The sequence below is a fragment of the Vigna umbellata genome, chromosome 7, assembly GCF_029865625.1.
Source record: "Vigna umbellata cultivar VRB3 chromosome 7, Vumbellata_1.0, whole genome shotgun sequence".
Classification (NCBI taxonomy): domain Eukaryota; kingdom Viridiplantae; phylum Streptophyta; class Magnoliopsida; order Fabales; family Fabaceae; genus Vigna; species Vigna umbellata.
In genome coordinates, this window is record NC_142171.1 from 6620792 (window position 1) to 6632336 (window position 11545).

General features: G+C 33.5%; 2 protein-coding genes across 3 annotated transcripts; one reads left to right on the plus strand and one right to left on the minus strand.

Annotated features, from left to right (window-relative positions):
* On the minus strand, window positions 1–4101 carry LOC124838002 (NAC domain-containing protein 17-like). The gene is made up of 5 exons (XM_047313501.2): window positions 3538–4101; window positions 2558–2835; window positions 2158–2442; window positions 1118–1673; window positions 1–767 (listed from the first exon to the last, which is right to left on the minus strand). Exons 1-5 carry the CDS (start codon window positions 3731–3733, stop codon window positions 403–405), a joined length of 1680 nt encoding a protein of 559 aa, XP_047169457.2. The 5' UTR covers window positions 3734–4101; the 3' UTR covers window positions 1–402.
* A 3252-nt stretch (window positions 4102–7353) lies between these two features.
* LOC148195041 (very-long-chain aldehyde decarbonylase GL1-9-like) lies at window positions 7354–11304 on the plus strand. 2 transcript variants are annotated; one of them, XM_088095429.1, is made up of 3 exons: window positions 7354–7611; window positions 7888–8255; window positions 10492–11304. In XM_088095429.1, the coding sequence occupies exons 2-3, from the start codon at window positions 8031–8033 to the stop codon at window positions 11032–11034; spliced, it is 768 nt and encodes a 255-aa protein (XP_087951555.1). In that variant the 5' UTR covers window positions 7354–7611; window positions 7888–8030; the 3' UTR covers window positions 11035–11304. The 2 variants fall into 2 exon arrangements, with proteins under 2 accessions (XP_087951555.1, XP_047169463.1); XM_047313507.2 differs by having other exon boundaries at window positions 7907–8255.
* The last annotated feature ends 241 nt before the right edge of the window (window positions 11305–11545 follow it).

Sequence of the window (11545 nt, forward strand, 5' to 3'; positions counted from 1 at the left end):
TAATCACAAATCCAAAGACACATTCCACAAAATGAGATATTATCCATGAACAATCAATCTCCAAAATAAAATGTTGTCCAGGTTAATAAAAACAAGATTTACATGGGCCCAAAAAAACTTTATAAACCAATAAAAAAATAAGATTAGACGAGTTTGAAAACTTGGCTACCATATCACCCTGCAAACTCCTGTACATTGCCATCTCTTCAATTAAGGTTCATCAGGCTTACCCTACGCCTTATAATGACCTCAATATTCACAAAGATAACTATATATTTTTTTATTTTTGAGAATATGTTAGAACAGCACTGCTTGGCAGTTACGGGAGGTACCAGACAACTGGGAGATCCCAGACAATATATACCTAGCAGCAAAACTTTGGATTTACATGGTATATAATAATCAAGGAGAGATACATCTCCCTAATGATCTTAAGTTTCCAACAAAAACCCACAAAAAAGCACATAAAGCAATAAGAATAGGGAAGAAAAGGAATGAAAATCCCTTTCTGCCTGCTTTCTTCGTAGTTGCAGTGTCTTTACCTGCAGTAATGTTTGTGTGCCTGATCTTTACCCGGCTGAAGCTAGACATTCGATTCAAAGCTCGATTCACCAAAGCACTTTCAGCAGCTGATGCAGGAGTAGTAGGTATTGACTCAACAAAGGCCCAGAGAGAAGAGGAGAAGCTACTTGTAGAAACATCTTCCACGGTGCTACTTTGACTGTAATTGCCTTCCGTAGGAAAGCTGAGAGATTCACATACAACACCTAAAACATGACCAAAAAAAACAACAACTAGCATATATCAGGGGATAGCCTAAGACATTTGTTTTAGATTTTACAAAACAGACACTTGAAACTGGCTCGGCTCTCATTTTTCCAGAGAGAACATAAAATCAGAAAACTTAATTTGAGTTTTAAAAGCTATCAAAATGGCACAAATTTTATACTCCAGAAAAGTTCCTGCCATGCATATAAGCTGGCATGTCAATCAAGAGCATTAAACTGTGAAGAGCTCAGAACAAATGAGATGGGAAGCTTGCATCTCCATCCGAATCAAAGAGTAAAATCATTTTTTGGCAGGGGAGCAACACTGTATCGTGTGCTGTTGGCTATACCTGGGGATGATAGTGAGAAAGAATCGACAAAGCCTTCTTCTGATGGAATCAGGGTGTTTCTTTCATCGTGCATCCAGAATTCACCAACAGTTTGGTTGGCATCCTCAGAACCGGATTGCAACTGGTAACTTTGACTTTCGATATTGTTGCTGACAAGGGCATTTGTATATGCATGTGAATCTGTTTCGTGAATTATTGGCCCCAGGTCACGAAGAAACATCTCTGCATCTTGGTACAGATCAAGTTCACTTAACCCATCTTCAAAATGCGGGTACTCCACCGGATTTTCCACATTTGCCAAAGCAGGATCATTATCAATGAGATCATTAATTTCCAAAAAGCCAACCTTATCCAAGTCAAGCCCCTTTCTTTGGATGTTGGAGGCAGAAGAAACCTCAGAAGCTTCAGAAACTTGTAAATGAGAAGTAACTGGCTGGTTGAAGTCAAAGCTGGGCTGCACATCAAAATATTGACAGCTAGGATCGGTTGTCTCACGGTACATAAGCACCTCAGAGAACTGATCCACAACAGTACTTTGTGTTTCTTCAGTAACAACCTACACAATTTTAGGACAAACATCAGTAAATGACTTTCAGAAATGACAAGTAGAAATTAAAAGGGCAACGAATCATCAGTAGCTAGGAAAAATCTGATAAAGGTAGAAAGGAAGACCAACATTACAATCAACAAAATAAATGAGACTGCCTTCTAGTTTCTTTATTTCAGTAGAGATATTCAAAATGTATTATTTTTCAGCATTCACAAATCCAAAACCACAACATATAGCAGCTTTTCACAAATTTTTGCAGTCATATCAGAAGCCAGTTTATCACCAACAACGTCAACAATAATCTTTATCCCCTCAGGTAAGGAAAATCAGTTTATAGACAAAAAGATCAGAACTTGGAAAAGTATAAATAATTACATATATAGTATATGCTCCTAAAGGTTTCCTACCCCTTCACCCTACCCACATCATAAACAAAAAGGAAATGAAGGTGGATATAAATCAAGTAAGAAAAAATGAGAAGATTACAGACCTGAGGAAAGTCAAGATAACCATTCACATGCTGCTGATCAAGGACAAGCTCATCATCCAAAATTTCTCTAATGATGTCATTGATTTCATCATCAAGCAAAGGAAGCAGTGCACTCCCATTCTCATGGACAACATTTGGATCCTCCTGATCAGTTATGTTATTATTAAAATCCACAATGTCATCATCCGCTGCCCACTCTTGTTCATTAAATGGTGCACCATACTGTTCACCATTTTTAGGACCAGGTCCACTTTTCTTGAAAACCTTATAAAGTGCATAGTAGTCCTGATAATGAATTTATATAAAAACTGAAAGTCAGTACATTTACTCTTACCATCATCAAAACAACAAGGAAAACAAATAAAAAAGTTTGAAGCAAAATGGGTACTTAAAATGGTACCTTAACACCTTGGCATCTCTTAAGCTCCTCTTCATCCATGGTGTATTCGTGCATAACCCAATCAGTCCGCGTTCCACTAGGAGCTCTGCCTATGTAGAAAACCAGGGTTTTTTTCACTCCAACTGCCCTAGAATTGCATATCACATTACGATCCTTTCCTGTTGCCTTCCAGTATCCATGTCTGGTGGCTCGATTAGACCTTGCACCATTAGGATATTTCCTATCTCTGTGACAGAAAAAGAACCACTGCCTATCTCCAGTTTTCAGTATGGATTGCCCTGCAAAATATTATAAGCCATTAATTAGCTAGTATCGAAACAAGAATAAACTGAATGGCAGACAAAATTTTATGAATCAGATTAAAGAAATATTGAGACTGAATATGAAAGATAAGTATATATGCACATAATATCAAAATCTATATAATTTTTGTGTAAGATAAGCCAAAACTTTAGAACTACAAAGCATTCACAATATTGAAACATTGATTCCTATGAAATACCCACCATATCAATGAAGAGATCTCGAACCACCCCCCGAATATATATAAAAAAAAGAGAGAACATAGCTAGAGCTGTCGTAAATGAAATCATCAGTCTACAAAGCTAAGGAAAACAAAACCCCTGTGAGCATCCTAACATAAAAAACAGCACATATTCACAGCAACACAAATATAACCTGAACCGCTTATTAGAGCTAAAAATGAAACACCAAATAACACTCATCGAAGTAAACCCAAGTCAACGATTGGTACTGCACCAAAAAAATCGCACCCAAAGCATCACTTCATCAAAATACTAAGACCAGTCATAACAAATATTTACAACATGAAGATCTGAATACCCATCCCCACATCAACTTCTAATCGAACAACAAAAACAACCAAATGAAAAGAAACACAAACCCAAGTCAACGTCATAACAATCAGTCAATCATCGACTAAAAAAAATCATGAAGTATAAAGAGGAGCGATCAAATACCAGGCAACTCATCAGGATCCCACTTATACACATCGGTTTCACGAATAACGTTGAGCTTCAGCCTCTTCCCACAAATCTTCCGCTTCAGATAGTACATCACCAACTCCTCATCCGTAGGATGGAAGCGAAAGCCCGGCATCGACGACATCATCTGGCTGAAACAATCAGCGGAACCATCTCCTGAAGCTTCACCCATTCTCGATCGTGAGCAAAAACCAAACAACGTCGATCACCCACAGCAAAAACTACCACTTTCAAGATCAAAACCAAAACCCCAACAATATGACACGACCCAAGCCTCGTGTACTCGAAACCGGCGATCGAATCCTGGAATGAAAAAGCCTAACCGGGGAAATAGAGAACAAAAATTTGGGAATAAAGAAGTGGCTAAGCAAAAATCCCACAATTACATGGTACGAATCGAACCTCTGGGTGAGAGGATTCGAAGACCGAGCTGCGGAACGAAAAACCTAAGCCAAGGGTGTTAGAAAAGGAAAGAAACGCGTGAATTGGGAAAATTGTGAGAGGTTTTCGTTTCGGTTTGGGATAGTGTTGCGGTCAAAGAAGGAAGCTGATATCAGTGGTTGGAGGAACCTTCCTCTGAGGCAGATCAAGTGCCCTTGAGTGAGGTAGTGAGAGTGTGAGATCATCCACGTGATGCGACTGCGTGTGTCTCAAGATTCAACAGTTCGGTGATGTGCAGTGATTAGAGCATTGGGGTCAAAGGTGTACCGGTCACACAATAATCGGGGTGTATGGGATTGGGATATTGGGTGTGAACATTCTGATTGGGAATCATACACAAGTCATACTTTTCTTATCTCATACCCTTTTTGACTATTAATTGTGACTGTTAATCTGTTAATAGTTTTTTATGATAATTAAAAAAAATCTTTTACACATAATTTATCCAATAAAACCTATTTATTGCTTTATTTCTCCGAAGAACCTCGGGGGAGTAATATTTATTAACTGTTACTCTATTTTTAGTATGTAATGATTATTTAAAGTTCCTTCACTCAATTTAGTGAAGATATTTTTATTTTTATTTTCAACAAAAGTTTAAATAAGTTATTTATATATCATTTTCAGTTTTTTTCTTCAAATAATTTTCAATGCATAAAAAAATGAAAATAAAAATAAAATCACAAAAAAATATATTTTAAATTTAAAAAATCACACATAAAAAATATTTTTTTTAAGAATAAATACAGTAGTTTAATTAGTAATTTAGATTCTATATTTTAGGTTTTGATTTGTTTGAATTTTTATATATATTTTTTACTTTTATTCTTAAAAAGTATTTAGTATAAATGGATCATTATTTTAAAATATATTATAAAAATATTCTTAAGACGAGTTATTTAATTTGAATCTATTAATTTATTTGAATTAGTAAGTTATTATTTTTTTTTAATCATTTTGGACATTCTTATCTATGTAGGATTGTCTGAGGTCATTGTATTGTAAATGCTCTCAATCTTTATTGTGAAAAAATGAATCAATTTATACCTCGTTAGTTTCCTACTAACATCCTTAAAGGAGGTGACATGTGTCAATTTGTAGTTTTTTTTTAATTATTATGATTTCATTATTTATTTATTTTTATTTTTTTAAAATGTCACGTGTCAAACTGATATTGTGCCACGTGACAATGACACTGTGACATGACACTAACAATACCACGTGTCATCAGGCCACATGTCATTCCATTAATCTCAATTTAGTCCCTATATTTTTATTGTGTCTCAATTTGATCTCTATATTTTTATTTTGTCTATATTTAGTCTTAATTTTAAAAATTAAACAATTTTGTCCCTCTCCAAATTCAAACAAAATTTAATTTGTATATAAATTTAAACAAATATTTTTAATAAAATTGATATTTTTATTAAATATTTTTAACAAGAAGTTTAATTATATTTTTATTTAATTAAATATATAAATGTTAATTATGTTGTTTAAATATACTTATAAGAGATAAAAATTGGAGAATGTTTTCGGGAAAACGGTAATTAAAGGTAGTTTCTTCTTTCATGATTTTCTATGAAAACTTTCTCCACGAAAATTCACACATGCATGTTATGTCACTCTTTTTTAAACCCTTATAGGTATATTTAAATAACATAATTAACATAAGTAATATAAATATAATTAAACTTAATCTTGTTAAAAGTATTTGTTAATATTTATATACAATTTAAATTTTGTTTGAATTTGAGGAGGGACAAAATTTGTTTAATTTTTAAAATTAAGACTAAATTAGACAAAATAAAAATACAGAAATCAAATTTAGACAAAATAAAAATACAGGGACCAAATTGAGACTAATCAATGACACATGGCCTGACAATGCCACATGGCACTGTCATTGCTATGTCACGCTGTCATTGCCACGTGGCATAATCTCAGTTTGACACGTGACATTTTTATTTTTTTTTTAAATTAAAAATAAATATAAAATGAAATAATAAAAAAATAATAATTCAAATAGTAAAAAAAAACATGAACTGACACGTGTCACCTCCTTTAACGGTGTTAGTACATAACTAACGGTAATGTCTAAATTGATGCAATTTTCCACAATAAGAGATCTAATTGAGAACATTTAAATACGATGACCTGTTTGAAACGTTTCTGCAAAAATAGGGATGTCTGATTAAATCTATTTTTCTTTATTTTGTAAGACCATTTTTATTTTTTTTTTGTTTTGCATGTAGTTTTTTCTTGTTTGCATGCGTTATTTGAATCATCAATACGATCTTTGCTAAGCAGTGATCTTTATAATAGATTATATTCTTTTTTTGATGTTTTTATATATAGACAGAACTAATAAAATGTGTTTTAGACACTTAGAATTGTTAAATATTGTTTTCACATATAAAAAAAGATAATTATACTTGTTTTAAGTTAAATTGTTTGGATATATATATATATATATATATATATATATATATATATATATATATATATATATATATATATATATATATATATATATTTGAATTAGAATTTAATGTGATATAAACTGAATATGTTTTAGATGCATGTTTTTCTTATATATTGTGATGTATTAAAATCATGAGTTTTATGGTTTGTGTATGTTAATTGTAATGATTTTGAGATTTTTTAATAGAATAGTATTGTTTAACATGAAATTTCAACTAAAAATTAATTAAAGAGACTTTAAATTGTTCAATCAAAACTCAGGACAGATTTATGAATACAGATAACGCCTCTTCTAATTTGTGAGGCACCATCAAATTAGTGGATTAGAGAATTGCAACACATACACCACTATCCTTTTTTAGTTTGCATCATCTTTTGAAAAATAATTGATCAAATCGACCTAAAATTTTAGGTAAATTATTACTTTAGTTTATGAAAAACCATCATTCCCTTTAACGAATTCTTTTTTATATTTTAAAGTTACCCACAACATAACTTCTTCGTAATAAAAATTTATTTCTATAGCAGGACTTAACCCTTCATAAAAAAAAATTCTAAAAAATTTATATTGGTAATTTTAAAAACAAACTGAACTCTCGTTAAAAATCCGTTCGTCAACCCTAAACATATGGTTTCCGTAATTTATCATGTTATTATTATATATACATTTTAATCTTACGAAAATTTTAAGTGACAGTACAAACTAAGTAAGAAAACGTGTTGTTGTTTGTCCAATTACGAAAAATGGCAAAAACCTCTTTTCGAACGTTCGTGATGGAAGGAAGCTTGATCGGGATCACGGGCTTGCAACACGTGGATCCAACACTATTTCTCTCATTTCCTAGCATCAAAATTAGGTCTCGAAGGGGCGAAAAAGAAAATGCATCAATCATTTTCGCGTCTCCCAAAAACGTTTCTTTTCTCTCTGAAGGGAGAAGGTACAGAGAAGGGAGAGAAGATAAAGTGCAAAAAAACAATAAAATTAGCTCAAGTTTGAAATAAAAATTCAAACTTTTGGAGATCTTCGGAATCTCACAACTGTCACCATTGTTTATCCCGTTCGGATTATGCCCTAGATCTGATCGAGCAATGTGCTGAAAACATTTATAGCGTCTGGGTATCCGGGTAAGCTATCGTTCTAGAATCTATTATGGGTTATCTTTTTCTGTGTTGTTGGAAAGCTTTTTGCTTTGAACTTGGTTTCTGAGAACTTGTGGGGAAGTTTCAAAATCTTCACAATTTCAGGTTTTTGGAATTCAACGCCGTTTAACGAAAATCTCTGTTTCTCTTTTTGTTTTTCTTTATTTTGGTTTTTTCGAAGTATTAGTATAATGTAAACAAACATATGTGAAGCTGTTAGTTATTCTTGTTTCTTCTTGTGTCTGCTTATCAAGTGAACAGTTCTGAATTTTATTTTCAGGGAGTGAAGGAGCTTGTCCAAGTTAAGATCTTTAGCTGTAATGCAGCTTTGACTTGCCGAGTTTGTTTCTGGGTTGGTTTGTTTTTGCTGGAAATTGACTTGTTTCCACGTTTGGATCTGTACAATGGTTTTCTGGGAAGGATATGTGAGCGATGAATTGATGGGCACGTTTGCCCCTATTGTGCTTTATTGGGTATATGCTGGATTTTATCATTTGCTCCCACCTTTAGAGAAGTATCGCTTGCATACTATGAAAGACGAGGAAAAGAAGAATTTGGTTCCCTTTTCAACAGTTGTGAAGGGTGTTTTGCTTCAGCAGCTTGTTCAGGCAATTGTTGCTCTATTCTTGGTCAGTTCTTCTACATTTCAGTTAATTTCTACAAATAGCATTTGTTGTTAACATAGTATTTTAGTTGAAAGAACTATTCAAGTTTCAGCACTGTTTCTTGCTGATGCTTTTCTTCTCGTTGTTGTTAATAGCATTTTTAAAATAACTCTGTCATTCCATTTTCTAGTTTCGGTTTAGTTTGATTATCCCTACTTCTAATTGTTCCTTTGTTGCTTTCATCTACTTTGTTTTTTGGACAAATGACCCTTGATGTTTCTCATAGCCTCTCTTCCCATCTTGAAAGGATAAGAAGAGCCTCTTTGATTGGTTTGCAAAATGATATGGCATTATTTATGTCGAAGCTACACCTTCTGCATTAAACGAGAAGGCGCTTCATAAAATACCTTTGGCTCAATTAATTGATTAAAAATTTCAATACCCAAAATTAGACCAATGAAAGAGTTAATATTAGGAAAACCGAGCCCGAAAAGTAAAAGAGGACAAGTGACTCTTCTATTAGTGCAAAGTGATTTTGATAACATATATTTTCAAGCATAATGCTTGGGAATACGAAAGAGCGATTAACGACTTCAATTAGGTAGTTGCTTCTTTATCGTTTTCATCCATTTCTGTTTTTGTTGCTCTCTCATGCTCTCACACAATTTTTTTAGCGTGAAAACTCTGAATTAATTTTTATGTAGTCATTTCCCACCATGTAACGAGTTTGATTTGTCCATCACAAAACAATAGTCTTTTGCTAACATTAAGAGTGATCCATCCTTGTTTTTCATGAATTGATCAGCTTCAAATATAAGCTCTTTATTGGGTAAAATATATTTTCAGCTTGGCAGGGTGTCACGTGTCTCTATATGGGATCTAACAAATTGCATGGTGTGGCTTGTTCATGGAGTGGTCTGTCCAATTGCTTGATATGTGAATGGTTTGATGTTTAGATATGAGCTTCCATCTAGACATGTTAGGTGGCATATCAACAGTGAAGGTGTGATATAAAAATATAAATAAGAAAAGAATATTAGTTAGTAATCTACTGTTAGATATGATTTCATAGTTGTTGATTATCTGCTTATAAAAAAAGTAGGACTGTTGTATATAGGGCAGGCTGAAACAATAACGGAAGTGCCGTATTTGGCACCTGCTCTCTTTGTTTCTCTTATATTTGTACTTTCTGTTTTATTCTTCTTCTCTCTTCCCTCTTTCTTTCGGTCTTTTTGTTCCATGCTATATAATACTTGATTATTTGGAAGAATCAATCTACATTATAATTTTTAGTTGAATATTTTCTTGTGAATTAGGTTTGGCTTTCAGTTGAGACTCTGCCTTCGGCCTTTTCATTCATGGGAGTTTAGGTTCCACCTAAGTCTAAAATTTAATCTGAGTTTGTAATAAACTTTTCGAGCCCTGGCAAAAGAAGAGATATTATAAGGAAGAAAGAGAAATCACATTTGGAGATAGTGTAGGAACAACACCACCACCACTGCCAAAGCCTTATCCCACTAGGTGAAGTTGGCTGCATGGATTTCCCAACGCCATTAAATGGTTACGGACCGATTTTTTTGGAGATGTATTTACCGTGAGATCCCTCTTGACAACTTCCTTCATAATAAAATTTAACGGACCCCAAGATTTGCTCTAGCTATAACTCTGACTAGCGAGTTTTTGTGTTCTGTTAAAAACATTGTGGATCTATCTTTAAGTTTTATCATCTAGTAGGGTAAAGATTGGTCATCTTTATAGATTTATAGAGTGTCAGTTGAGCAGATCTTATTTCATTTTCATTGGTTTTTTTTACTCTAGGCTTTCCTGTTTGGTTTGGCAACCTGATGAAGATACCATGTAAACCAGTTATTGATAACCCAGGCCTCTAATGCTTGAAGGAATTCTAAGGAATTGAAGTATAGTGGCTATTATATTAGTAGATAAGTATATGTAAAATAATTAACATATACATATCTAGAAACTCAAAGAAGTAATAGCAATGTATATGTATGTTAAATAATTAATGACCATAATAAATAGTTAAATAGTTAACTTCCAAAGTATATGTATGTTAAATAATCAAACAAACTCTTAGGAGTTTCTAGATAGCTCATAAAAATTATAGTGGACCTATCATACTAAATGTCTGGAGAGAGAGAAATTACCTATGGTGTGCTAGAAATTAAACAGTTTTCTGTAGACAAATTCTTTAGCTGTTTCTGGTAGAGTGTCTGATGATACGCATCCTGCAACTTTGCAGTTGACTACAACGACGAATGCATCTGGGGTTATAGTGCAGCCTTCTATGCCCAAGCAAATCTTGCAGATCGTTATTGCGATGTTTGTGATGGATACATGGCAGTACTTTGTGCATAGGTACATGCATCAGAACAAGTTTTTATATCGCCATATCCACTCCCAGCATCACAGACTGGTTGTTCCTTATGCAATAGGAGCCCTTTACAATCACCCTATTGAGGGTCTTCTACTTGACACTGTAGGTGGTGCCATCTCATTTCTTGTCTCAGGGATGACTGCAAGAACAGCAGTTATATTCTTCTGCTTCGCCGTGGTGAAAACTGTTGATGATCACTGTGGACTGTGGTTACCTGGCAACATCTTCCATTTGCTTTTCCAGAACAACACAGCTTACCATGACATTCATCATCAACTACAAGGGCTGAAGTACAATTATTCTCAGCCATTCTTTTCCATATGGGACAGACTTCTTGGGACATACATGCCTTTCAATCTTGTAAAGAGGCCTGGAGGGGGGTTTGAGGCAAGGCTAGCCAAGGAATAGTCACATTGTAATTGTTCAAACTCACATCACAAGGCATATTTTTTCTTTAGGACCAGACCAGAGGTTTATTATAGGCATTTCTCAAGTTGATTGGAGCTTAGTTGTTTTTTTTCAGTTCATCTTGTTACTGTAGGTTTTGCCAACCCACCTTGTGTAGCATAACTATGATGATGTGATTAAGGAGTTTTTTTTCATTATTTATTATTATGTACTTAAAACAATTTTTGAAGGTGTAAGTTGCTAAAAGAGTACTAGATTTTTACGCTGTCATTATTTGTTATTCCTGCTACTACCGGTTCACCTGTATCATTTCATTTATTATGAATTTTTATTGTTATCCAGAACACCATTGGGTTGAAGATATCATTATGTAGTTCATTTACTTTTCAATGGTTAAAGATTAAATATATAGGTTTAATTATTTTTTTGTCTCAGTTTTGGTTAAAAAATGTCAGGTTGGTCTTTCAGGTTTCTTTAGTCTTAATTTGGTTCTAGTTTATAAAAAATGATG

Bases quoted from the DNA above. Each gene is read 5' to 3' on its own strand.
- LOC124838002 (XM_047313501.2), bottom strand. From the start codon at position 3,733: ATGGGTGAAGCTTCAGGAGATGGTTCCGCTGATTGTTTCAGCCAGATG. The intron at 2,836-3,537 runs GTATTTGATCGC...AATATTTTGCAG, and splicing joins GGATCCTGATGAGTTGCCTG to GGCAATCCATACTGAAAACT. The intron at 2,443-2,557 runs GTACCATTTTAA...ATTCATTATCAG, and splicing joins AGAGATGCCAAGGTGTTAAG to GACTACTATGCACTTTATAA.
- LOC148195041 (XM_088095429.1), top strand. From the start codon at position 8,031: ATGGTTTTCTGGGAAGGATATGTGAGCGATGAATTGATGGGCACGTTT. The intron at 8,256-10,491 runs GTCAGTTCTTCT...GCAACTTTGCAG, and splicing joins CAATTGTTGCTCTATTCTTG to TTGACTACAACGACGAATGC.